Source organism: Serinus canaria, chromosome 1A (assembly GCF_022539315.1).
Source record: "Serinus canaria isolate serCan28SL12 chromosome 1A, serCan2020, whole genome shotgun sequence".
NCBI lineage: Eukaryota > Metazoa > Chordata > Aves > Passeriformes > Fringillidae > Serinus > Serinus canaria.
Window position 1 is genome coordinate 117,943 of NC_066314.1, and position 27,020 is coordinate 144,962.

At 64.0% G+C, this 27,020-nt stretch overlaps 1 protein-coding gene across 2 annotated transcripts; it reads right to left on the minus strand.

Annotated features, from left to right (window-relative positions):
• Positions 1–365: 365 nt before the first annotated feature.
• Positions 366–26,789, minus strand: FLNC (filamin C). 2 transcript variants are annotated; one of them, XM_050969803.1, is made up of 46 exons: positions 26,541–26,789; positions 26,190–26,287; positions 25,650–25,800; positions 24,995–25,113; positions 24,786–24,863; positions 23,958–24,120; positions 23,213–23,413; positions 22,674–22,811; positions 22,198–22,324; positions 21,596–21,732; positions 20,659–20,852; positions 20,396–20,509; positions 20,010–20,153; positions 19,499–19,622; positions 18,926–19,086; positions 18,693–18,783; positions 18,234–18,403; positions 17,502–17,619; positions 16,633–16,895; positions 15,713–16,310; positions 14,904–15,077; positions 14,231–14,393; positions 13,388–13,548; positions 12,779–12,946; positions 12,192–12,315; positions 11,947–12,103; positions 11,551–11,740; positions 11,046–11,069; positions 10,701–10,948; positions 9,906–9,993; positions 9,681–9,821; positions 9,349–9,477; positions 9,048–9,221; positions 8,307–8,468; positions 7,779–7,982; positions 6,941–7,093; positions 6,719–6,841; positions 5,757–6,017; positions 4,161–4,430; positions 3,610–3,747; positions 3,183–3,298; positions 2,642–2,771; positions 2,040–2,216; positions 1,624–1,842; positions 936–1,145; positions 366–607 (listed from the first exon to the last, which is right to left on the minus strand). In XM_050969803.1, the coding sequence occupies exons 1-46, from the start codon at positions 26,707–26,709 to the stop codon at positions 420–422; spliced, it is 7,650 nt and encodes a 2,549-aa protein (XP_050825760.1). In that variant the 5' UTR covers positions 26,710–26,789; the 3' UTR covers positions 366–419. The 2 variants fall into 2 exon arrangements, with proteins under 2 accessions (XP_050825760.1, XP_050825761.1); XM_050969804.1 differs by lacking the exon at positions 11,046–11,069.
• Between the last annotated feature and the right edge of the window lie 231 nt (positions 26,790–27,020).

Consider the following 27,020-nt stretch of genomic DNA (forward strand, 5'->3'; position numbering starts at 1 on the left):
CTCGGGCATTCTGCTCCAGGCCACCTCCAGTGCTCTGTTCCAGACCCGACCATCTCACACCAGGGCCTCATGATCCCTGCATCCCACAGGGATCCCTCATGATCCCTCATGATTCTGCAGCCCACAGAATGCCCCCCACACCCCAGGACCAAGATGTCCTGCTCTGGACACCCCCAGGCCCCATCATCCTGCCCCAGACCCCCCGGGCCACCCCCAAACCCTGCTGTGCTGTTCTGCACACCCCAGAATTGTGGTGTCTTGCTCAGGACATCCGTGGACCAGGCGTCCTTCCACGGAGTGGCCTGGGCCCTGGCCTGCTCCCAGCCCCACCGCATGCCGTGTCCCCAGTCACCACTCGGATGCTGTTCCTCTCCCAGTGCTTTATTGCCAGGCCCGCGGCCCCCCTCACGCCGGGGCTCTCAGGCCGCAGTGACACGGAAGGGGCTCCCCGGGACGTCGCGGTCCCCCCAGCGCAGCAGCAGCACGTACTCGCCGCGCTCCCGCACGCTGTAGGTCACCGTGTACACGCGGTTCCCCTCGTGCTTCACGTGCACTTCCTCGCAGGGGGCCTTGGGGCCATGCACCCCCACCAGCAGCATGTTTGTGCCTGGGGGGACATGGGCAGGGTGAACACTGAGCTTGAGACCCCAGGGTCACCCCGAGCTTCCTGCCTGCATCCCAGACCTTCCACCAGACTCCCCCACTCACCCACCTCATCCCCTCCCAGGGCCCCCAGGCCCACCTTTAAGCCACCCCATCCTTTCTGAAGACTCCCCAGAATTCCCTGAACACCCCGCAGACACACCACCTCTCCTCCAAGCCCTCACAGGACTCTCCTAGGAGCCCCTGGAGCACCTGCTGAGCCCCCATCTGCCCTTCCAGCCCCAGGCCCCCTCCCACCCACCCCAACCCCCGGGACCCCCAGTGCCCCTCACCGGCCTTGCTGCAGTCCACGGTGAAGTGGTTCTTGTGGCCTAGGCGGGCGGCTGCCAGCCCTGGCCCCCGGGCCACCACCTGCCCAGCGTCTGACGGGGCCTTGGTGACCCCCCCAAAGGCGGGGGGGCCCCGCGAGCCCGCCCTCACCACTGGCTCCACCAGCACTGTCGAGGTCTCGTGCAGACTGTGCCCGCCCGACAGCCGTGGGCCTGGGGAGTACCGGGGGGACACGGTCAGGCCCCACCATGAGACACCCCCATCACACCATGCTGGGGGGACATCTTTCGGGGACAACCCCCCTCCCCCTGGGACCCCCATCATGTCATCCAGCGACTCCTACACCACGTCACCCCCAGGACTCCCCCACTCATGTCACTCTGGGGGTCCTGCAGGGTGGCCCTCCTGCAACTCTCCATCATGCTCATCATAGACCCTTGTCACTCCACATAGGGGACTCCCATGTTTTCCTCCCCCAGTCTCCCTTTTCCATGCCCCCCATCCCCATATCTGCCCCCACTCCATCTGTATCAGTGACCTTGGCCTTGAAGGGGCTGCCCATGATGTGGCCCTGGTGTCGCCATGTCCCCCTCAGTTCCCTTCTCCCCGCTAGTTCCATGTTCCTCTCCGTCCCCATGTCCCTCCCAATACCCATGTCCCCTCCCATCCCCATGTCCCCCCTGTTCATACCAGTAACCTTTGCCTTGAAAGGGCTCCCCACGATGTGGTGGGGGCCCCCATACTTGATGGAGATGAGGTAGTTGCCAGGGGCCATTGGGGTGTAGGTGACGCGGTGGCCCTCGGGGACCTCAGTACAGTCCAGCTCCACTTTGGAGGGGCCATCAATGGTGACAGCCAGTGCTCCTGCCCCTGCATTGGCTGTCTTCACCAGGAACTCCGAGGGCACCCCTGGCAGATGGACATGGCAATGGCATCATGAGGGGGACACCAGGACATTGTTGTGGTCACCACCCACGGCCACGTTCCCATCAGGGCAACGCCATGGCCACATCTCCATCGTGGCTCTGTCTCCATCACCATTTCACGGCTGTGTCTCTCCCCACCCACCTCCCACAGCCCCGTCCCTGTCTCCACAGCAGCGTCACCTGTGCGGCCACCCTCGAGGCCCGGCCCGAAGGCAGTGACGAGCCCAGGGTCCCCAGCCTGGCTCTGCTCGCCCACGCGGATGTTGAAGGGGCTCCCGGGCACGTGGCGTCCATTGAAGCGCAGGTCGATGGAGTGCACTCCATTCTCACGTGGCAGGAACCCCAGGGCGTACCGGTCTGGGGGACACAGACATGTCACCATGTCCCTGTGTCCCCATGTCCCCACACACCATGTCCCTCTGGGGCCACCTCTCTCTCCCCATGTCCCTACACCCCTGTTCTTGCATGGCAGGAACCCCAGTGCATATCAGGGAGACACAGACATGTCCCCATACCCTTGTGTCCCGTGTCCCACATCCCTATGTCTCCACACCCCACGCAAGAACCCCAGTGTGTACTAGTCTGGGGGATGTCATCATGTCACTATGTCCCGTGTCCCCGTGCCCCTGTGTCACTCTGTCCCCATACCCCATGTTCCCATGCTCTCAAGCCCCATGTCCCCACATCACATGTCCCCGTGTCCTGCACCCTGTGCCCACAACCCCACATCTGCAGACCCAGTGTCCCCACAGTGTCCCCGCAGTGTCCCCGCGTCCCCTCACCGCTGTCCAGCTCAGACACGTAGCACTCCTCCACCACCCCTGCAGGCGTGTGCACCTTGGCATCGATGACGCCGCGCGCCCCGTTCAGCTGCACTGCGAAGGATGCTGGCTGGTTCACTGCCACTGTCTCCTGTGGGGACACCACAGTGGCATCAGGGATGGGGGGGGACGGGGGGTCATCGTGAATGATGCCGGCTGATCACCCCAGGGAATGGAGGAACACAGCAGGGGGGCAGGGGGAACATCACGGGGCCCAAGGGTGTCACAGGGGTGCAGTGTGACACAAGGGTCGTGAGACTGGCACCAGAGAGGGTCCCAAGGCTGGCACAGAGGGACATAAAGGTGGTCTAGGGGTGACATGAGGAAGAGAGAGGTGGCCCCAGAGGGTCCAAGGGTGCCACAGGAGACCCAATGGTGACACACAGTGAGCATCCCAAAAGCGCAATAGGGGCTCAGAGCAGCCCAAAAGTGACCCAGAGGGCATCCTGTGGCATGTGAGCCCAGGGGTGCCCCAGGGTTTCACAGGGGCTGTTCCCAGTACCTGCAGGCTGGTGACAGTGAGGCGTCGGGCATCATCGGAGTGGGAGGCGACAGGGACAATGAAGGGGCTGTCAGGGATGTGCTCCTCGTTGAACTTGATGGACACCTCGTAGTCACCTGGGGGACAGGGGACAGTCAGGCAGGGAGCCCCCACACAGGGACACCTTCCCTTGGGAACATTGCAATGTGGGGACACCCATGCGCAGAGAAACTACTCATGGAGACACCCTCCCATGGGGACACCTGTGCAGGGAGACACCTTTATTTGGGGACATCCTCCCGGGGGGACACCCTTAACTGGGGATAAATTTGCATGTGGGTTCCTCCTCATATGAGAGTCCTGTGGCCCCAGCCCCAGGCTGAGCACCCTGGGGGATGTTAGGGGTAGTTAGGGTGGTTAAGGGTGTTGGGGTATAGCCCGCCCTCACCTGGCTCCTGCACCAGGTAGGAGACACCACAGGAGCCGTCCTTGCGGTCCTCAAAGGAGATCTCGGCTTTGCTGGGCCCCTCGACAGCAATGGAGAGTCCCCCCGCGCCCGCCTCACGCGTCCAGATGCTGAACTCAGCTGGGGGGGGGTCACCGGGGTCACCCTGGCCCTCAATGGCACCCCAGGATGGTGACATCCACACAGACCTGCACCCACCTCCCCATGGCACCCAGAGCCCCCCAAAGAACCCACATCCCACCCATGGAACACAGAGCAGCTGTGACACCCCTCCATTGCCCCCACACCCAGCTGTACCCAAATTCCCCATCACAGCACCCAGAGCCCCCAAATTTCACCAACTCCCCCCACACACATAGCACCTACCCCCCCACTGCTACCCACACCCCCAACAGCACCCAGACCCCACACACATCCCCCCCAAGAGCACCCATCCCTCATTGCCCCCACATCCCCATCACACCCACACACCCATTATCCCCCAGAGCCCCCAGGCCCCCATCATCCCCCATACTCAGCAGACCCCCACGTACCTGGCGTGCCGGCCACAGCGCGCTGCAGCCCGGTGCCCCCCGCACGCACCTTGTGGGCACCGCCCTCGCCCAGGGGGCCCACGGTGAACTGGAAGGGGCTCCCGGGCACGTGCTGCCCCCGGAACTTGACGCTGACGGTGTGGGCGCCCGTCTCCTGGGGCACGAAGCGCACACTGTACACCCCCGCGCCCCCTGGCACCACCTCGGCCTCGCGCCGCTGCCCCGACGGGCTCAGCACCTGCGCCGACAGCTCCTGCGCCGACGCCTCGCCTGCAGGCACACACCCCATCACCGTGGGCACCCCAACACCATCGGCACCCCAGCACCACCCCAACACCCTACTGCTATGGCATCCTAGCTCCTGCAGCATCGTCTCACCTGCAGGCACACACTGTGTCACCCTGCAGGAACCTGGGCACCCTAACACCACCCCATTGTTGTCACACCACCACTGCGACACTATGGCACCCCAGCACCCCATCACTATATGGCACACTGTCATCCTGTCACCATGGCACCCTGTCACCACATCACTCCATCATCCTGTGACCCAGGTACCCCTGCACCCCCTCTGCACCCCATTCCCATATCACCATGTCATTATGGCACCCCAGCATCTGTCACTGGGGCACCCTGTCATCCTGTCACCATGGCACCCTGTCACCCCATCAAGCCATCACCCCGGCACCATAGCACCCCTGCATCCTGTCACCGGGGCACTGTGTCATCCTGGCACCCCAACATCCTGTTACTCTGATACCAGGGCACTGGGGCACCCCATTGCCCCACCACCTTCTCACCATCATCCAAAGGGCTCCCTGGCACACTAACACTCTCCTACCCCACCACCAGGGCACCCTTGTCACTGTCATCCCACCATCCTGCCATCAGTGTGCCCTGACATCACAACACCCACCAGAGCCCAGGTACACCCCCTCACTGGGTGCACCCCACCCTGCAAATGCATCCCTTCACGCACAGGACACGTGCACTTGCCAGCGTGCACACACACACATTTACACACACGTGCACACACATGCCCATGTCCTTGAGGGACTGCACACCCATGCCGAAGGGACCCACAGCCCTCTGGGCTGAGCACACACACCCCGTAAGCAGGTGTGCACCTGTGTGTGCAAAGAGCCAGAGCTGCCCCCACCTCTGCACATATCCCTGTGGGAAGGACACCCCCCCCCCCATCAGCACAGCAGCCCCCACCCATGTGCCAGGGAGTCTGTCCTGGGCACACACAGGTGGGCCCTTGTGTGAGCACACAGAGCCATGTGCAAGGGCACTCCCATGGCAAGCGTGCCCAGCTCTCACGCACGCCCACTTCCCTGCACACCCGGCCCTTGTGCAAGCACAGCTCTGTGCAAACAGATTACACTGGTGCTCCGGTGCACCCAAACCTTGTGCAAACACACCTTCCTGCACTCACACTCCCCTCGTGCCCTCGTGCCCCTTGTGCAAGCACAGTGCCCTGCACACCCAGCGCTGGTGCACGCTTGCCCCTCATGCACACGCAGCTCTTGTGCAATCCCACTTTGCTGCACACCCCCACGCGCACCCCCCGAAGGACCCCGGTGCGGGACGCACCCTCGTGTGCGCGCGCAGGGGCTGCGAAGGCGCCGATGCCCTCGCGGGTCCCGAAGGCCCCGAAGGCCCCGAAGGGCTCTGGGGGGGTGCGGGGGAAGGCGCCGCCCACGCGGGTCGATTCCTCCACGTGCACCTCGCGCGTGGTCTCGCCGCCGCGCGTCTTGCTGATCTCAGTGCGCTCCGTGCGTGTGTACGTGTGGCTGCTGCGCGTGAACGTGCGCGTCAGCCGCTCCTGCGCCGACACCATCTGGAACCAGTTCCCTGGGGAACACCCCGCGGGGACACAGAGGGACCACAGGACGTGAGCACGGAGGGGGAACGGAAGGGTGCACAGAGGGGTGATGGGGACACAGAAGGATATGGATGGACATGGGGATGAATGGACAGAGGGGAGGATGTAGTGATGGGAGGAGACGTGGATGAGTGGAGACATGGAAGGATGGAGACAAGGATGGACACAGGGACGATGGAATCATGATGGGTGGAGACATGGGTGGTCACAGGGTTGGAAGTAGAGAATGGTGCAGGGAGGGGTGGAGCCAAGGGTGGATGAAGCCAGAGATGGACACATGGATAGGTGTGAATGGATACACAGACACATGGATGGAGGTATCAGTTCGGGGTGGCATGCACAGTGGGATGCAAGGACGCAGCACAGGCACACAGAGGGACACAGACATGGACACAGATGCACAGATGGGAGAGAAAGAGGAAGCAAGGAGAAATCAGAGCTGGAATGGCTGAGATGCGTCTCCATCCCCATGGCCCACAGAGCAGGAGGAGGAAGATTAGGATAGAGAAGGGAGAAGAAGAGGAGGAAGAGAGGAGGATGATGGAGCATGAAGAGGAGGATAATGGAGGATGAAAGATGAGAATAGGAGAAGGAAGAGGAGGAAAAGAGGAGGAGGAGAAGGAGGGAGGGTGGGAGGAGGAGGGGGTAGGAGGAGGAAGGCCAACCCTACCTGGGATCTTAAGGTTGAGGTCACAGGTGCTGCCAACAGTGGCGATGGAGGGCGCCTGCCGCCGGCGTGTGATGCTCTCCTTCATCCGCCCCTCACCTGTCACCTTCACCGTGAAGGGGCTCCCTGTGGGAGACAGTTACCTCAGGGACCCGTCACACCCTGGGGGTCCTAGCACTCTTCCCCACCACAACCCTCTGTCCCCCACGTTTCCCCCAGCCTCACCTGGGACATGTTTGTCAGCAAACTTGATGTTGATGATGTAGTTGCCGGGCTCGGTGGGGCAGTAGGTGACTTTGCAGGTGCCATCCTCCATGTCCTCACAGTTAATGTCCACCTTGCTGGGGCCCTCAATGGACAAGCCCAGCCCGCCGTAACCTGGGTGGATATGGGGATATGATCAGAGGTGTCCTGTGGAGGCTGTCCCTGTCCTGGTCATGGTCACACCAAGGCCACAAGCCCAAACTGTCCATGTTCACAACCCAATCCCAGTCATCACCCCTGTCCTGGCCACGGCTATGCCATGGTCACCACAGCATCACCCAGCATCACCCTCTTGGCTGCACCATGGACATGGCCATCACTCTATCCTGGCCATGGTCATATTGTGCCCATAATCATAGCCACCAGCCCATCCTGTGTTGGCCACAGCCATGGCATAACCTTAGCCACCTTTCACCTGGGCATTGGCCATGCCACCACCATGGTCATTATCCCATTTAGATGAAGGTCACAGCATAGCCACCACCTGATGCTGTGCTGGCCACAGCTGTAGCATGGCCATGGTCCTCAAATCATCCTGGCTATGGCCACATCACCACCACAGCCACCATCCAACTCCAGCCACAGGGACCATCTGGCCTTGGCCATGACCATCACCACCATCCCTTCCTGGCCACATGTAGCTTTGGCCATCATCACATGTGGCCTTAGTACACCACTGCAATAACCATGGCCACCACCTCATCCTTGGGTGGCCACAACCTACTCATGGTCATGGCCATCACTCCATCCTGCCCTTAGCCATGGCTACCCCCATGGCCATCCCCCACCATGTCCTCACCAGCGCTGCGTGTGTCCACGATGAACTCAGCCACCTCAAAGGTATGGCCCTCCAGAAGCCCCTGGCCCCACACCTTGACCCGGCCAGCATCACCAATCTCTGACTGTCCCACCAGGATCTTGAAGGGGCTGTTGGTGACGTGCTGCCCACTCTTCCGCACACTCACCACGTGCTCGCCCACCTCCTTGGGTGTGAATGAGATGCCTGGGGAGGACACAGCGGTCACACAACACCACCAGACTTGGCCACCATGCATGTACCATCCCCATCCCCTAGCCACAGCCACCAGCCCCTGGCCACCTCGATCAGCCCCTGGTCACCATCCAAGTCCCCTGACTATGGCTGCCAACCCCCTGCCGACCCAATGCCACAAGGCCACCCATCCCTGTGACTCCCTAGCCCCACTGTTCCCTGTCCTGACAAGTTCCCAGGTCCCACATCCTCCTCTCATGTGCCCATGTGTCAGTTCTCCTGTGCCCACATCTGCATGTCCCTGTGTCCCCATGGTGTCCCCGTGTCCCTGCACACCGATGTGGCGGTTGGGCAGCCGCTTGAGCAGGCATGGCTCCTCGTTGCCCGAGGGTGCGCGGATGGTAGCCGCCAGCAGGCTCAGGTCTGTCTCTGCGATCTTCAGTGACACATCAGTTGAGGTGCCCACATTGAGCTGGGACGTGCGCATGGAGTCATCCCCTGCAGAGATGCCATCAGCAGGGACATCAACCCAAGGTGGACGACAAGATGAATATGATCCCAGTGGTGATGGAATGACATTCCCAAAGCCCCACAAGGTCCCAATGGACATGTGGAGAGGGTCCTCAGAATCAGAGGTCGCCCAACGTTGTGTGAATAGCATTCTCAAGGCCATGGGTAGAGTCCCCACAAGGTCTACATGGCCTTGTCATGGGGTCCTCAAAGCTCTATGACACCCCTATGGCCATGGGTTGGGGACTCCAAGGTTTCAGTGTCCCCAAGGCCATGGGAGGGGGGATCCTGGTGGCCAGGGATGGACAAGAGACACCACAGCTGTCACAATGGCCATGGGGCAAGTGTGCCCATTACCCCACAGGTGTCCCCATAACCATGTCATGGTCTTCATGACCCACAGGTGCCCCTGTGGTCATACAAGTGCCCCCACAGCCTCGCAGGTGCCCTCATGGCCAGGATTCCATAGATGTCTCCATGGCCAACCACGTGCCCCCATGGCCACGTGGAGCCCCCAAGAACCCCCAGAACTCCCCAGACCCCACTGTGCCCCCCAGCTTGTCTCACCAGTGATCTTGGCAGTGAAGGGGCTGCCCGGGATGTGTTTGTCATCAAAGCGCACGATGATGCTGTAGTCGCCAGGGGCTGTGGGCAGGTAGGACACGGTGCATGTCCCGTCCTTGTTGTCCTGGCAGGTAATCTCTGCCTTGGAGGGACCTTCGACTGCTAGCGACAGCCCACCTGGAGGCACAGGCATTGTCAGAAGCCACTGGACAAGGTGTGTCAGGAGGCAACAGGGGTCTCCAGTCCCTCCTGATGGCACTGGGGGGTACCCAGGACCTCCCAGCCCCCCTTGGCCATCACTCACCCTCGCCAGCATCCTTGGTGACAATGGTGAATGTGCATGGCTTGTTGACCATCCCATGGCTCAGTCCAGGCCCATAGGCACTGACATGGCGTGGGTTGATGGCATCCACATAAAACTGGAGTGGACTCCCTGGGGACACAAGGGACAAGGGTCAGAGACCCATGGGGACACCCCAACACAAGGGTGACCAACCATGGTCCCCACAGAGACATTCCACAGAGACATTCCACACCATGGTGCGTGCTTGACCCACAGGAGGCCAGCCAGGGCATAGTTGTATCAACCTTCCTCGGCCACCTCCCAGTGGTTCCCAGTGTCCCCCAGTGGCTCACCGGGGATGTGGTTGCCATCATAGCGAATGTCCATCTCGTGCAGCCCCTTCTCAGAGGGGGCATAGTGCACTGTCACCGTCCCGTCCTTGTTGTCAGTGATGTTGGGCCGCGCTGTCTTCCCCGAGGGCATCCGCACCTCACCTGGGGGTATTTCATCAGTAGGGGGACCAAGAGGGGGCTGGTGCCTGAAGGGGTGGTCCTTATCCCCACAACCCTGTGCTGTACCTGTGATCTCACCCTTCTGCACCGTGAAGGGGATGACGAGGTTAAAGGGTCGGAGGTTCTCGGTGGTGGCTGGGGGCTCCTCTGTGGCCTGATCGTGGGGCAGAGAGGGAGGGTGAGAACCTCATGGTGGGCTCCCAGCCCCAGGGTGGCCATGGAGGGGAGATGAGAACACTCAAGGTGGGCTCCCAGCCCTGTGATGATCCTCATGACCCCCAAACCCCATGGTGTCCACCATGATCCTAACTCCCAACACCACAGCCCTGGCCCCACAGTGCCCACCATGGTCTCCCAACTCTCAGCTCCATGATGGTCACCATTGTCCCAACACTGCCCCTCCATGGTTCCCCAATTCCATAACTCCCATCATGGTCACCCAACCCTGCAGTGCCCATTATGCTCTTGCAACTCCATGCTGACTGACTCAACTCTCTGTCCCTTGGTGTCCACCATGGCCCCAGTCCTCTGTCTGTTGATGCCTACCACGATGTTCCATTTGAACACCATGGTTTCACCCTGGTGTTCAAATTCTGTCCTATGCTGTCTGTTGTGCCCTCAGCTCTTTGCCCGTTGGATCCACCACTGTTTCCCAACCCCACGGCCCCACCTGTCTGCCCCACAGCACCAACCATGATCATCCGACCCCATGGTGCCCATCATAATCCCAGCTCTCTGCCCCATGGCACCCACCGTCGTCTCCCAATTCCATGCTGCCCACACCATGGTCTCTAAAAGTTTGACCCATGGTGCTCATCACAACCCCCAGACTGACTGTGCCCCCTGCGGTGCCCCACTCACCATGACATGAAAGGGGCTGTTAGGGACGTGCTCCCCGCCAAAGCGGATGGTGATGACGTATTTGCCGGGCTCAGGTGCGGTGTAGAAGATGTCAAAAGTGCCGTCGTGGTTTTCCACCACATCCACATCCAGCTCAGCACCATCAGGCGTTGACACCTTGCAGGTGACCTTGCCCTGTCCCGCTGCCTTTGCATCCACCGTGATCACCGTCTCCTCCCCGATCTGGATCGTGGGGCCCAGACAGGCACCTGCGGGGGAGGGTGGGGTCAGGGCCATGGGGGGACTCCAAACCTGTCCCCCAACTGCCTCCTCCCAGCCCCCCAACTGCCCCCTGGCACCACTTACCCAGTCCATGGCCCCCAATGGATACTGCAAGAAAGACCAGGGAGAGCGGTGAGAAGGGGTTGGGGGGCTGGTTGGGGGGCCGGGGGTGCTGAGGGGGCCGGGGGGCTCCGGGGGGGCCGGCACATCCTGTCCTGGGGGCACCCGCTCATCCCCACTGCGCCGCAGGGCAGGTCTGGGGGTGGTGGGAGGGGTGCTGAGGGGCAGCAGTGGGGCAGTGGGTGTGCTGGGGTCAGCCATGGGGTGGTAGGGGGTAAGGCAGGGCAGGGGTGTCTGGGCTGGGTGCTGTGGGACAGCAGGGGGACACTGTGGGTCAGCATATGGATGTTGTGGGGCAGGAGGGGATGCTGTGGGGCAGGAGGGACGCTGTGGGGCAGGGAGGGATGCGGTGGGCCAGCAAGGGGACATCGTGGGGCAGTGAGAGGATGCTATGGGTCAGCAAGGGGATGCCAGAGGCCAGCAAGGGGATGACATAGGTCAGCATAAGGACACTGGGGGGCAGCCCCACCTGTGACAAGGCACTTGCTGGCATCGCCAGAAGGCACGGCGAGGACCCGGAAGGGCGATGCAGGGATCTCGTCGCCCCCATACTTGACAGTGCTGGTGTAGCGCCCCGGCACGTCGGGCACGTAGGACACTGTGTAGGTGCCGTCCCCGTTGTCCCGGATTGATGCCTTCTTGGGCTGTCCTTCGGGGTCCTGCAGGAAACCCCCATCAGTGCCCTGTGCTGAGGGCACCCTGTGGGGCTCAGCACCCCGGGATGTGGGGGAAAAGGCACCATGTGGGGCTCAGCACCCATGACTCCCCCCTGCACTGACCAGGATCTAGACTGTGAACAGCCCATCCTCAGTGTGCCCCCCTCACAACCCTCACACTGCCCCACGTTTCCCCCTCACACACTGACCAGAATCTGCACCGTGAGCAGCCCCTCGCCGGCGTCACGGGCATCGATGGTGAATTCCACAGGGAGGCTGGCAGGGATCCCTCCCGCACTCAGCCCGGGGCCACTCGCCCGCACCTTGCTGGCATCATGGGTGGGCAGTGCTGTCACCTTGAAGGGGCTGGGGGAAGCAGGGAGTCAGGAGGGTGCCGGGATCTCCAGGCTGTGTGGGAGATCCTGTCCCGTGCCCACCCGAGGTGGGGTCTCACCTGCGTGGCACCTCCTGCCCCCCGTACTTGACAGACACGGTGTAGGGGCCATCAGTGGCTGGGGTGTAGGTGACCTTGTGGGTGCCATCACCATTGTCTCGGATCTCCACTGGCTCCGGCAGCCCTGTGGGGCAGTGGGACATGTGGAGTGGGGGCATGTAAGGCAGGGAGACGTGTGGGACAGGAGGACATCGGGGGTGTAGAGCAGCATGTAGGGCACAACCTCCCTGGGTGGATCTGAGTATCCACGAGGAGGGCACCCCATGGAGTTGGACACCCTATGAAGAAAGGCATCCACGGGGCTGGACATCCTATGGGGTAGAACACTCTATGGAACAGGACATCCACAGGTAGGACACCCTATATAACAGGGGAACCGTGAGGCTGGACACCCTTTGGAACAGGGCATCCATGGTGCTAGACAACCCAGGAGTCAGGACACCCCGGGGGACAGGACTCTCCATGGACCATGGGATCCAAGGGCCAGGACGTCCTACGGAGTAGGACATTTAAGAGGCAGGACACCCCAGAGGTCAGGACACCCCATGAGACACAAGCCCCCCCCCGCCCCCCATGTCCCCACGTACCAGTGGGCCCCAGCAGCGTCACCTCGAGGGCTGCACGTCCCGCGGCACTGACGTCCACGGTGAAGCTCTGGGGCAGCCGTGCACGGACACTGGGGCCCAGCCCTGGCCCTGAGCATGTCACCTTTGAGGCGTCCACAGCATCCCGCACTCGCACCCGGAATGGGCTCCCTGTGTGGAGAGAGGGGGTCAGCATGGGGCAGGTGGGCACTCGCATGCCAGTGTGAGTGTGGGGTCAGTGTGGGAATGGGGTCAGTGTGGGGATGGGATCAGCATGAGGACAAGGTCAACATGGCCATGAGGTCAACAGGGGCACAGGGACAATGTGGCCATACAGTTGGCATGTCCAACATGTGCATGGACACTTTGTGGGGCCAGTGTGTCATAAGGTCAGTGTGGCCATGGGGTCAGTGTGAGCCATGAGGACAACACCACGACCATCGGTCAGTGTGGCAACAGGGGTACCAAAGCCATGGCCGTGGGGACAGCACGGGCAGGGGACAACTTGGCTGTGGGGCCACCGTGGGTGGCATCACCACAGTGAAGCCATGTGACCAACAGATGACAGTCAGGACATCTCCCCCCACCCGCCGTCCCTGTGTCTGCCCGCACCGGGGATGGGGTGGCCGCCGAAGGTGATGTTGACGTCGTAGTCACCAGGCGTGAAGGGGACATACTCCACTGCGCAGCTCCCGTCCTTGTTGTCCTTGCAGGACATCTTCGCCTCTGAGGGACCCTCGATGGCCAGGCCCAGGCCCCCAGTGCCCGCGCCCCTGGGGACATGCCACCACTCAGAGACAGGCATGGTGGGGCCGGGGGGAACAACTGCCATGGTGGGGAGATGGAGGTGCCACCTCCATGGCAGGGGGAGGGAGGTGCCACCTCCCTGGTAGAGGTGGCACCTCCCTGGTAAGGGGACAGAGATTATATCCTTGTGACATGGGATGGAGATGGCACTTTCGTAGCAGGGGATGGAGATGCCTGCTTGGTGACATGGGATGGAGGTGGCACATCCACAGAAGAGGACACATGTGGTAGAGGATGCAAGAGGTTGGGTGTGGGACCTCCGTGGCAGAATGTGAAGATGCCAGAGTGGTGGCACAGGAATGGAGGTGGCAGGCTGGTGATATGGGATAGAGGTGGGACATGCACATGAAGGGCACAGGTGCAAGAGGATGGTGGTGGCACTTCCAGGACAGGCGATGGAGATGTTGGTTTGGGATGGAGGTGACATCTCTGGGGATGGAGTCCATGGGTGTGAGAATGGAGGGTCTCAGGGTTGGTGCCCACCTGGTCTCCACACTGAAGCAGAGAGCCATGCCCACCCCGAACCCCCCAACACAGACAGCATGGGGGGTCCGTGGGTGTGGAATATGGCTTGGGCAGGGATTTGGAAGGGAGGGGTTGGGGCCTATGGGGAGCAGGGCTGGATTGAGGCTGGGGGTCAGTGCCCACCTGGTCTCCACAGTGAAGTGGTTGGCCGTGCCCACCAGGCCGCCCTCCAGGCCAGGGCCGTGTGCCCGAACGCGTGTGGGGTCGCAGCCCTCGGCCACCCCCACACGGAACGGGCTCTTGGGGACCGCCACGTCATCATATGTCACCTCCACCAGGTGCAGCCCTGCGACAGGGACACCATCACACACTGCCCAAAGAGGGGGCACAAGGGGTCTCTGGGCTGGGGATTCTCAGGGGATTTTGGGGGTCCTTTGGTGGGGCTTGAAAGGTCTTGGGAGTTTTGGGGGATCCCTGGATGAGGTTTTTGGAGGAAGCTGGGAATCCCTGGTTGGGATTTGGGGGTGTCTCAGGGGTATTGGAGCTTCCTGGTTCTGGGGATCCAGTGGGAATTAAAGGGGGGGTCCCCACTCGGACATGGCACGGGAAGGTCCCTCTCTGAAGGTCCCTTATGAGGAATGGAGGATGCCTGGCCAGGACTTGGGGTCCTGGAGGGAAGTTAGAGTCTGGTGTAGGAGCGGAGTCCCTGGGGGAGCTCATGGTCCCTGGAGGTTCCCAGGGGGTTAGAGGTCCCTAGGGGTTTGGGAGTCCCCTGGGGATGTCTGTGTTCTGCAAGAGGGTCTGGGGGTCTCTGGGGGCATTGGGGCTCCCAGCGGGGTTGGGGGGTCTCCCTCACCCTCCTCGAAAGGTGTGTACTCCACGCGGTAGGTGCCATCGCCAAGGTCAGTGACGAAGGTGTCGATGGGGGTCCCTGAGGGGTTCAGCACCCGTGCCCGGACGTGGGGTCCACCGGTGGGGGCCAGTGCCCGTGCATCCACAGTGAACTCAGTGCCCACCTCCCGCAGCACCCCTGTGGGGTACAGGGTGGTCAGGGGGGCCCAGAGCTCACCTGAGGGTCCCTTCCTGCAGCCTCTGAGAGCCCATGACCCCCTCGGCACACACAGGGGCTTCAGGAGGGAACTGGCACACCCTTGGGGTCCCACCCCACAGCCCCTGCATCCCCAGAACTTCCCCCAGGAATGAGGGGAAAACCACAGGGAACCCTAAGTAGTGGTGGTGGCAAGGGGGACAGGGGGAAGAGACATCACCTGTGGGGTGCCCAGGAGAGCCCCCATTAGAGGGGATGCCCTTGGGGAGGAGATGTTGGTGACCATGGGAGTGTCCATAGTCACCGGGTTGTCCATGCAAGGGGGAGTAGCCCATGGAGGGATGTCTACAGGGTGCCCAGAAACCCCCACATGAGAAGAGCTGTCCATGGGGTGCCCACAGGGACCGGATGCCCATGGGGCTGGAATGCCTGTGAGTGGGGATGTCCACAGGGATGGGGTGCCCATGGGGATGCTCATGGAGGGGAGATGCCTGTGGTGGTGTCCACAGGGGTACCCAGGAGGAAGAGATGCCCTCAGGGACGGGATGCCCCTGGGGAGAAGGAGATCCCCACCCACGGGAAGGAGCCTGGTGAGCCCTGCACGGCCCCTCCCTCACCTCGCGGCTCCACGCCTTTGCCGTAGACCTTGACGCTGCTGGTGTCCACGGCTGGGTCAACGGTGACGCGCACGGGGCAGTTGGGCACCGGGAGGCCGCCGTAGTTGATGGTGATGGTGTAGGCGCCAGCACAGGCCGGAGTGTAGGTGATGGCGTAGGTGCCGTCGCGGTTGTTCTGCACCAGCACCTCGGCCTTGACGCCGGCCTCGGAGCGGATCTCGATGGTGAGCTCGGCCTCGCCGGCCTGGGAGCAGTCCACGGAGAAGACGGCCGCCTCGCCCGCACGGCCGCGCTCCAGCCCCGGCCCCGAGGCCGTCACTTTGGCCGGGTCGAAGGGCGCCGTGACCGCGGCCGTGAAGGGGCTGCCCGGGATGTGGCGCCCAGCAAAGAGGATGTTGATGTGGTACTCTCCGGGCGCCGTGGGCAGGTAGGACACGGCGCAGGAGCCATCCCCGTTGTCCTGGCACTCGATCTTGGCCTCACAGGGCCCCTCCACTGTCAGCCCCAGCCCCCCACTGCCCGCGCCCTGCGTGGCAATGGAGAAGGGTGCTGGGACCCCAACACGGCCACCCTTCAGCCCTGGCCCCGAGGCCACCACCTGCAGACACAGGGACACACAGGGGTCAGGGGGAACACAGGGACAGGATGAGGTCAAGGGGACAGGGGGACACGTAGGGGGCAAGGGGAACACAGGGACAAGTGGGGGTCAGTGGACCCCCATGTGACTGCCCTGCAGCCCCAGCCCCGAGGCCACCACCTGCTTGCACAGGAACATGTGGGAGTCAGGGGGACATGCAGGAGTTATGGGGGTATAGGCACATTTGGGGCTTGTGAGCGGCACGCGGGGGTCAGGAGGGCAGAGGGACACACGGGAGCTGGGACACACACATCCCTGCTGCACACGCCTGTGCCATGCTCACCTTGGAGGGGTCAGGGGGCAGCAGAGCCTCCACAGGGAAGGGGCTGCCTGGAACCGGGTGCCCGTCGTAGCTGACCTCGACACGGTGGGGCCCCTCCTCGGAAGGTGTGAAGCTGACGGGGTGGGGGCCCCCAGGGGGTGCAGGCCCCACTGTGCAGGGCACGGGGCGCCGCGAGGGGCCCGTCACCTTCACCTCCAGTTGCCCCTGGCCTCCTGCACCCTGGGCCTCCACCTGGAACTCCTGCACCTGCCCCACCTCCGCCTCTGCAGGGGAGTGGGGGGTCAGAGGGGCACCCCACACTCTGGGGTGCCCCCAGACCCACGGAGAACCCCATACCCAGATGTGTCCCCCAGACCCGGGGCAGGGCGTCTGTGTCTGTCCCAGGGTGTGTCACCTCCACCCAAGGGTGTCCCCCATATCCAGGGTACTGTTTCCCCACAGGGTGTGTGTCCCCCCATGCCCCCACCCATATCTGTCCCCAGTATCCCGGTTGCTCCCATGCACAGGCAGTCCCAAACCTCTCCTGCTAGGGTGCCCCCCAACCCACCCTTGGGGCCCCCAAGCTGCACCCCATAACGAGGGTGTGTATCCCCCACCCAGGTACCCCTACATGCAGCGTCCATGCCCTCATGTGCCCTCACCCCATGCTGAACCCCACACTCAACAGTGCCCTCCCCCAGAGTGCCCTCACATTCAGCGTGCCCCCCCAGACTGATCCTGTCACCCAGGTGTCCCCCCCAAGGTCTCTTCCCCCAGGGTGCCCCCAATGCTCAGGGGTCCCTTCCAAGGCCTGCCCCCCCTCCACACCACATGCAAGGCACTCCCCTCCCTCGGGGTCCCCCCACCATTCCCCCAGTGCTGCCACTCACTGCTGTTGAGCCCCTGCACCTTGACCTTGCCCAGCTGCAGGGGGGGAGCCACAGTGACAGGGAAGGGGCTCTTGGGGATGGGGTCCCCCCCATAGGTGACCACCACGGACAGGGGGCCCTGCGGGAACAGTTCCACTTCAGGGTGCTGCCTGGGGACCCCCACACAGCACCCAGTCGTGGGGCAGAGGGCAGACCCCCAGGGGACGGTGCTGGGGGACTCCAAGGGGGTGCCAGGGGACAAACCGCCATAAGGCCGAGGGGGGCTGGGGGACATCCATGGCTGCGGGGAGGGTAAATTCCAGGGATGGGGGAATCTGTGGACCTGGGGGTGCCCTGTGTTGACAGGTACACACGTGGGGCTGCAGCTGCCCCAAGGGGGTGCCCACAGAGGTGGGGTGTCCACAGAGGTGGGGTGTCCACAGAGGTGGGGTGTCCACAGAGGTGGGGGGTGTTCATAGGGGTGGGTTGCCCAGGAGCTGGGGATGCCTATGGGAAGGAGGTGCTCATGGGGTGCCCTTATACACTGGGCTCTGGGTGCATCTCCCTGCGGGAGCCCGGGGAATGGATGTTGGTGAGGCCCATGGGGGCCCCTCCATTGGGTACCCCGTGGGCCAGGGAGCCCCTGTACATTGGGCATTCCCCCAGGGGGTGACCCGGTGGGTTGGGGTGCCCAGACTGGTTGAGGTGCCTCCATGGGATGTTCCCCGGGGTCCAGGTGCCCCCAGCACGCACCTGCTGCAGCGGGGTGTACTTGACAGTGTAGGAATAGTCGTGATTGTCGATGACCTCGAAGTCAGCAACAGCTGGGCCAGGCCCCGACCCCACGAACCGCACGTCCAGGGGGGCCTTCCCCGCCCCCCGCGTCTGCACGCGGAAGTGGGTGGGGGTCCCCACCTCCACCCCTGCACCACATCACCAAGTCACTGCAGGACCCACAGCAACCACGGGACCCACAGTCCCTGCCCCACAGCACCCAGAAGTGGGTGGGGGTACCCACAGTCCCTGCCCCACAGCACCAGAGGTGGGTGGGGGTACCCACAGTCCCTGCCCCACAGCACCAGAGGTGGGTGGGGGTACCCACCTCTACCCCTGCCCCCCAGTGTCAGCCACCATGGGACCCATGGCACTCACAGTACCAGCCCCACAGCACCCATCACGCCCACCCCACCCCACCCATCCCTGGCCCCTCACCTGTCCGGCTGAGCCCAGGTCCCTCGGCTTTGACCTTGCTGGCATCATGGGATGGGTCCACCTTGATGCGGAAGGGGCTGGAAGGGATCTCCTGGGGACCGAGACCAGGACACAGTGACACGGGGGCACCAGAGCGTCAAAGCCCCGGCCCCACCTGGCCCCTGGGGGCTGGGGGCACCCCACAGAGTGCAGGACAGACCCCAGGGGATGTGGGGCAGTGCCAGAACCCTGACCTGGTTGGCAAAGAGCACCATGATGGTGTAGAGCCCCGCGCCCGGCGCGGTGTACTTGACCGTGAAGGTGTCGTTGTCGTTCTTGATGATGTCAAAGTCGATGTCAGCCTCCAGCGGCCCCACCACGCCCGGGGCACACTTGATGCCAATGCTGACGTCACCTGTGGGGGTGGCCGGGTCAGTGGCCCCCTCTCCCCAGGGGGACACCAAGGACTGGAACCGGTTAGTTGGGGCAGGGGGCTGGATTGGGACTGGGGGTGATGGACAGGACCAGGATCGGCGATAATGGACCAGGGATGCAGGTGCAGGAACAGGGATGCAGGCCCAGGAATCCTGGACCAGGGACAATGGACCAGGATCAGGGATGAAGGACCAGGGATGCAGGACCAGGACCAGAACTGATGGGCCCAGAATGAAGGACCCTTGATCCAGGAATGATGGAGCAGGACTGGCAGTAATGGTCCAGGACCAGGGGTGCAGGACCAGGGGTGCAGGACCAGGGGTGCTGGCCCAGGGACACAAGCCTCGTGCCCACAGAGGAGTTCCCAGGGTGCCCCCAACCTTTGCACCCACCCTGTCCAGCCTCACTGCAGTCCACGGTGAAGTAGGTGGGTTCGTTGGCCTTCAGCCCCGTCTTCTCCACACCTGGCCCATGCACCTTCACCCTGCTGGGGTGGCTGCCCTCACCCACGCTCACCTGTGGGCCCACAGTGTCTCATGGGGCAGGGGCACAGACCCCTCTTTCCCTGGCACCCCGTGGGACTGGGACCTCCAACCCCACCACTGGCACTCTGCCTCCATCCAACCACTCCAGACTCCCATCCCCAGCACTTCATGGGACTCCCAGCCCTATCCCAGCACCCTATAGGTCTGGGACCTCCATCCCCACATCCAGCACCCCATGAGACCCCCATTTCCATCCACATCACCGCATGGGCCCCCAGCCCCACACTGACCCCCATCCCCACGGGACTCCCATGCCCCCCCTCTGACACCTTAACACCCTCCATGACTAACACCCCTCCCTACACCTGAAGGGACCCCCACGGCCACCCCAGCACCCATGGGCCCCCACAACACCCACACGGAAGGGGCTGTTGGGGGTGTTGACGCCCCCCCAGGCGACGATGACTGTGTGCTTCATGGCCTTGGTGGGGACGTAGACACAGTGGAAGGTGCCGTCACCGTTGTCCTTCACCTTGATGTCAATGGGGAAGCCCTCGGCGTCCTGTAAGCAGCAGGGGGGAGGTGAGGGAGCCCAACAGCACTCAGCGTTGGCCAGTGGCACCCAAGGGTGCCCAATGGCACGAAGCACTGGCCAATGGCACCCAAGGGTGCCCAACAGCACCCAACAGTGCTCTAGGTGCCAAACAACACTAAATGGAACCCAGCATTGTTCAACAGTACTCAAAGGTGTTGAACATCACCCAATGTCACCCAGCAGCACCCAGCAGCCCCTAGAGCTCCCACCTGTGCGTAGAGCTTGAGGGGCCCCTTGCCAGCACCACGGGCGTCAATGGTGAACTCGGCCGGGCGATCCACGATGCAGCCCGTGGGCTCCAGCCCTGGCCCGAAGGCCTTCACCTGTGGAGAGGGGGGTTAGAAGGATGCAACGGGGTGCTGGCACCCCCAGCACCTACAGGTGAAGTGTAACGGGGCAGAGTGGGGCACAGCAGGGCACTATGGAGCACAAGGGCACAACAGGATCCGTGGGTTGGCATGGGTCGCAGCACCTTGTCAGGCCAGGAGTCGGGGGGAGCAGGGCGGATGTCGGCCATGAAAGGGCTGTCCCGGATGTCCTCGTCGTCACAGACCACGTGCACAGCGTAGAGCCCTGGCTCCGTGGGCCAGTAGCGCACGTCGCACGAGCCATCGCCCTTGTCATCGCACTCGATGCGCGCCTGGGACGGGCCCTCGATGGAGAACCCTGGGGACACCGCAGCCACCGTTACCCTGGGCCTGTGCCACCACCCCCGGGGCTTGTCCTCGTCCCCACTCTGTGCCTGTGCCACCACCCCCAGGGCTTGTCCTCGTCCCCCCCTCTGTGCCTGTGCCACCACCCCCGGGGCTTGTCCTCGTCACCTCACTGTGCCTGTGCCACCACCCCCGGGGCTTGTCCTCGTCCCCACTCTGTGCCCATACCCCCAGTAGGGTGACACCTAACATGTCCTTATGTCTCCCCAGTGGGGACCCACAGACCATTGTCCCCTCTCTGTGACCCTGTCCCCCCAGTGTGGCACCACCCATGTCCCCCTGACCCCTCTGGGGCCACCCCCAACCTGCCCCATGTCACCACCTCTGCATGTCACCACAGCAGTGGGGGACCCCACTATGGTGCCTTACAGGTTCCCATGCTCCAGCCTGTCCCATGTCCCCAGTGGGTTTTCATGCACTCCATGCCCTAGTCCCCACCACACTGACAGCCCCCACAGTGCCACGTGGTGCCCCCCATGGTGCCCCCCATTCTGTCCATGTATCCCCAACAGGGTGTCACCCACTCCCGCCCTTGTCCCCACCACATAGCTCCCATCCTGTTCCCACCACAGGACCCCCAGCCCTGTCCCCATGTCCCCACCACGGTGCCCCTGACCCTGTCCCCATGCCCCCCCTTCAGGGCTCACCCAGGGTCCCCGCCACAGTGCCCCCCACCTCCACGTCCCCCCTGCTCACCAAGGGTCCCCACTTCAGTGCCGACGGCCTCAACCACGAAGTCTGCAGGGCGCCCCACGACCCCGCCCTCGAGCCCCGGCCCCCAGGCCCGGACCTTCTGTGCCCCCGGCTGGGGGGACACCTGCACCTCAAACGGGCTGGGGGTACAGGCAGGTGTGAGGGGGCTGTAACACACCTGTACACACCCCCACACACACCTGCACCTCAAACGGGCTGGGGGGACAGGCAGGTGTGAGGGGGCTGTAACACACCTGTACACACCCCCACACACACCTGCACCTCAAACGGGCTGGGGGGACAGGCAGGTGTGAGGGGGGCTGTAACACACCTGTACACACCTGCACCCCCCAGGCCCCCCAAATATGTCCCACCCCTGGGGGGACACCTGCACCTCAAATTGGCTCGGGTGGATGAGGGAGCGCTTGTACCCCACACACACCCCACCTTCCCCAAAACTCCCACCCCAGGGGTACATCTGCATCTCAGATGGGCTGGGAGGGTGGAGGGGCAGTGAGGGGAGGGCTTGTACATCCCCCCGCCCCCCCTTCCGCACAAGCCCACCCCCCTCCCTTTCCCCTGCCGGGCCCAGGCTCGACACTGACCTGCGGGGGATGGCGTAGCCGCCCCAGGTGATGGACACCTGGTAGGTGCCGGGCACCCGGGGCACGTACTCGCACTCGTAGACGCCGTCGCCGACGTCCCGCACTGTCACGGGCTCCTCCGTGCCCCCTGCGGGAGGGGTCAGATGGAGTACCCACCCCGGGGCACCCCCAGCCATGCACCTCCCACGGCGCCCCCAGCCCATGCCCAACCCCAGGATGGCCCCCAACCATCCTGCCTCCATGGACAACCTCACGGGACCCCCGCCCATGCACCCACGTCCCTGTGGCCACCCCCACGGTGTCCTCAACCCTAGACCCCCATGGATCCCCCATCTGTATCCATCCCTCCATGGGGGACCCCCACCCGTACACTCACCCCATGGCCCCCCCAGTGGGACCCTGCCCACACCCTTCCAGTGGCCCAGCCCACAGTGCCCCCAGCCTGCCACCCCCCACGCTCCCACAGTGGCACATACCTGGTCCCCGCAGTGTCACCCGCAGCTCCCCACTGCCCGCGCCCCGCGTCAGAACCTTGAAGTCGGCCACGTCCTGCACTCGGACCCCCCGTGGCTGCAGCCCCCTGCCCGTGGCCCGGACCGCCGAGGGGGTGCAGGCTGCAAACTCCCATTAGCACCACTGGGCACCAGGGCACCCTGGGGAACCCCAGGGACCGGAGGAGGGGGTGTCCCAGGGCTGGGAGGGGCCCATGGGGACGCCTTGGGGATGCCCTGGGGACAGGGGAGGGCCATGGTGTCCTCACGGGCACAAGGAACCAACCCCTGGAGACACTCTGGGGACAGAGGTGCCAGAAGGACACCCTGGGGAGTGTGAGGGGACCATGGGCTCACCCGTGATCACTTATTGGTGTCATGGACCACCATGGTCACCACTGGGTGCCCCGGGGCCACCATGGCCACAGCTGAGTGAGGTGGGACCGCTGATAAGGTGTCATTGTCATGGCCACAGTGACCACAAATGTTATGGAGCCACGTGGGGGTCCAGGAGGGAGCCTCACCTTCAGCCACATTGACAGTGAAGGGGCTCCTGGGGACCTGGGCGCCAGCGTAGGTGACACAGATGGTGTGTGGCCCCTCGAGGACGGGCCGGTAGGTGCAGCGGAACACGTTGTCCCCCTTGTCCTCCAGCATCACCTCCACTGTGTCCCGTCGGCCCTGGGGGTCCGTGATCACCACCCCCACATCGCCCGAGCCAGCCCCTGTCAGCACCAGGACACACGCTCAGTCCCACGGCCAGGCCACCATCAGGACATGTCCCCAGAGCCACCCAGCCATGCCATGGCCCTGTTACTCTGACATGGCCCCACGACCACCAGACCACCCATGGCCATGGCACAAGAAGGACACAGTCCTCGTGCCACTTGCCATGCCATGTCCCTGCCACCATAAGACCACCCCATGGCCATGTCACCACGAAGGTGTGGCCCCAGAGCCACTAGGTCATGCTACGTCGAGGCCACCTTGAGGACACTTTCCCAGAGCCACCTGGCCATGCTAGTGGCCCTGGAATGAGAAGGAGGTGTCCCCAAGCCACCATGAGATCATGCCATGGCCCTGCCACTCCAAGGACACATCCCCAGAGCCACGAGGCCACCCCAGGCCATCATGAGGACATGGACAGTGCCAGCAAGCCATGTCACAGCCACACCACCACAAGGACACGTCTCAAAGTCTCTGGGTCATGCCATGGCAACCCCACCCCAAGGACATGTCCCCAGAGCCCCCCAGCCCCCGGTGTCCCACCTGCGGTGTAGATGTCGAAGTAGGTGGCCTTGTTGGCCACATTGCCCACAGGCTCCAGGCCGGGGCCGCGTGCCGTGACCTTGCTGGCGTCGCCCAGGGCCATGCCCACGTTCACCCCGAAGGGGCTCCCGTCGATGTTCTGCCCCGCGAACAGCACTGTCACCTGCAGGGCGCGGGGACATCAAGGGTGTCAGGGGACCACGGCCCCCACGGCCGCACCACACCCCAGGGACACCCCCATGGATCCCCACAGAGACAGCACCTGACACACCCCAGGGACACCCCTAGGATGGCAACCTGAGGAGGATCCCCCCAGCAGTGACCGCCCCCAGGGACTCCCTACTGTCCCCTCCAGGGACCCTAATGCAGAGGACATCCAGGAATCCCAACAGGACACTCCAGGGTCCCCCATTACAGCACCTCCCCCCAGAGACTTCAATGTGGCACCCCAGGGAGTGGGGTGCCACATTGAAGTGGCACAGTGAAGCAGGGCACCCCAGGGCCACCCAGTGCTGTCCCCAGGGACCCCAAGGGGAGCCCCCCAGAGATCCTTAGGGACCCCCTAGGGACCCCCAAAGCCCACTGTGCCTGTGCCATGTGTCCCCCATTCCCCTTGGGGGGTAGGTGTGGGAGGGGCAGCCACCACTCTGAGATGTGGGGGTGTCATGGGATGGGGTGTCACAGGGTGGGGGTGTCACGGGGTGGGGGTGTCACGGGGTGGGGGTGTCACGGGGACATCACAGGGGGCATGTTATGGGGGTATTGCAGGGGGTGTTGCAGGAGGGTAGCACAGAAGGGTTGCCTTGGGGGGGTCACCAAGGGGCTCACCTTGTGCAGCCCCCCAACCTTGGGGATGTAGGTGACGCTGTATGTTCTCTTCTTGTCATTGTTGGGGACCACCTTGGCCTGCGGTGGGAAGAGACCCCAAAATCGGGGGAAAGGAGGGGTGACACAGAGCTGGGGCACGGGCGGGGGGGGCCCTCTCCCAGAGAGGGAGACTGGGGGAGCCCCCAGAGGGGGGCCAGGGCCTGTTGTACCTCCTCAGTGTGTCCCTCAGGGTCCTCAACGTAGACCAGGACCTCGCCCATGCCCGCCTCGAGGGTCTCCACTGTGAACTGGGCAGGGCGCAGCACCACATTCCCCTGGGGCTCGATGCCTGCACGGGTGGGGGGAGTCAGGGGGGACCCCAGCCCTCCAAAACCCCCCAGGACTTTGGGCCCCCAGGTTGTCCTTGGTGGTAGCAGGGGAGTGCAGAGTGTCAGCGGTGGTTTCCTGATGAGCCTGACAGGACTTTGAGGGGTCTCTGCTCGTAGGGGCCCTCCTGGGGAGCCCTGGGTGGGGAGTGGAGACCCTGGGGTTTCCCTCAGGTGTCCCTGGGCACAGTGACACTGCAGGACTGGAGAGGAGTCCCTGGGCTTGGGGGTGGGGCGGGTCCCTGTTTTACCCTCTGACAGCCATAGCCCCCAGGTGCTCTCTTGTGCTGGGCTGCAAAGCCCCCCATGTCCCCCACCCGGTACCCCCCCGTGCCCCCTGCGCCCCTGAGCTCCCTCTGCATGGGCTCCGTGCCCCTTCTGTGCCCCATGTCCCGCCTGTGCCAGGTCCCCAGCCCCCTGGTGCCCCCACAAACCTCCCCCCCTCCCGCCCCCCTGTCCAGGACCCCAGGTGCCCCCCGAGCCCCCTCAGCCCCCGTACCGGGCCCGTAGGCGCGCGCGCGGCCGGGCTCGGGGAGTCGGGGGCGCACGGGGGCCCCCGGCCGGAGCTTGGCCTTGGGGAACTGGGACAGGTACGTCATCACCGAGTGCTCGTCCACGTTGGGGTCCACGATCTCCTCGGGGGCGATCACCTGGCGGGAAGCCCAACACCTGTCAGACCCTCCTGGCACCCCCACCCAGGGGGACCCTGCCAGGGACCCCCCACCACGCACCCCCTACCAGGAGAGGCCCCTGACCCTTCTGAGACCCCAACGCCCATCAGACCCTCCTCGCCCTGCTGGGGACACCCCCCACACCCACAGCCCTACCACACCCACAGGTGCCATGGGGTACCCCAAATGCCCCGGGACCCCTGTGGATCCCCAAGGACACCCCCCAGACACGCCCTTGCACCCCCAGCATCCTCTCCCAGTGCCCCCCCGCCCCGTTCCTGCCCTGCACCATACCTGGGTGAGTGCCAGTGCCCCCCCATGTACCTGGGAGACCCGCAGTGCCCCCCAGGCCCCATCCATGCCCATACCTGGGGGACTCCCAGCCAGTCGTCTGCCTGCTGCATGGCCTCCCGAGCGTTCTGCACCGGCTTGTTGGGGTCCCACTTCTCCCAGTCTGGGCACAGACCTGGGGGACCAGAAGGGTCAGGGGCGCACCGCCATCCTGATCCCCGTCCTGACCCCCCTTCTGCATCTGCTGCCCCCAGCATCTCCATCGGTGCCCCCCGAGCCAGCCTGCACCCCGTACCCCCGCACCCCTGCCAGCTGCCCCCGGTGCCACCCGCTGCCCCCCGCCCCCTACTCCCCCCTCCCCCGGGGGGGAGTTTTCCCCCATTTGCCCCTCCCACGCCCCCCGGCCCCCGCCCCTCCGCGCTCCTCACCCGGGGCGCAGTTGTCCACCAGCGCTCCCAGAGCTTTCCCGTCGCGCCAGTCGCGGTTGAAGTTGGTGATGGGCAGCTGCGGCACCTTGTGCTGGATCCAGCCCAGCAGTCGCTGCTTGGGGGTCTGGTGGCGGCCTTCGTCGTCCTCCTCCTCCTCCCACATAGGCATCGAGATGGAATAGTGCAGGATGAGGGTCCAGATCAGCCCCAGGATCAGCTTCAGGTTCCCGTCCACGATTGCTTTGCTGTCTGTGGGGGAGAAACGGGGGGGGGCTGAACCCCGAGATCCCTCGGGACTCCCCCCGGGGTACCCCGATATCCTGTGGGACCCGCAGGAGGGACCCCCGCGCCCTGACAGCCGCGGCATCAGCCTCAGGTCCCGTGCCAGCTGTCTGCGGGAAGGGCCGATAATGGGAGGGCCGGCCTGGGGCACCCCGGAGCCCCCCAGCACCACCACAGGGACCCCTGACACCCCGACAC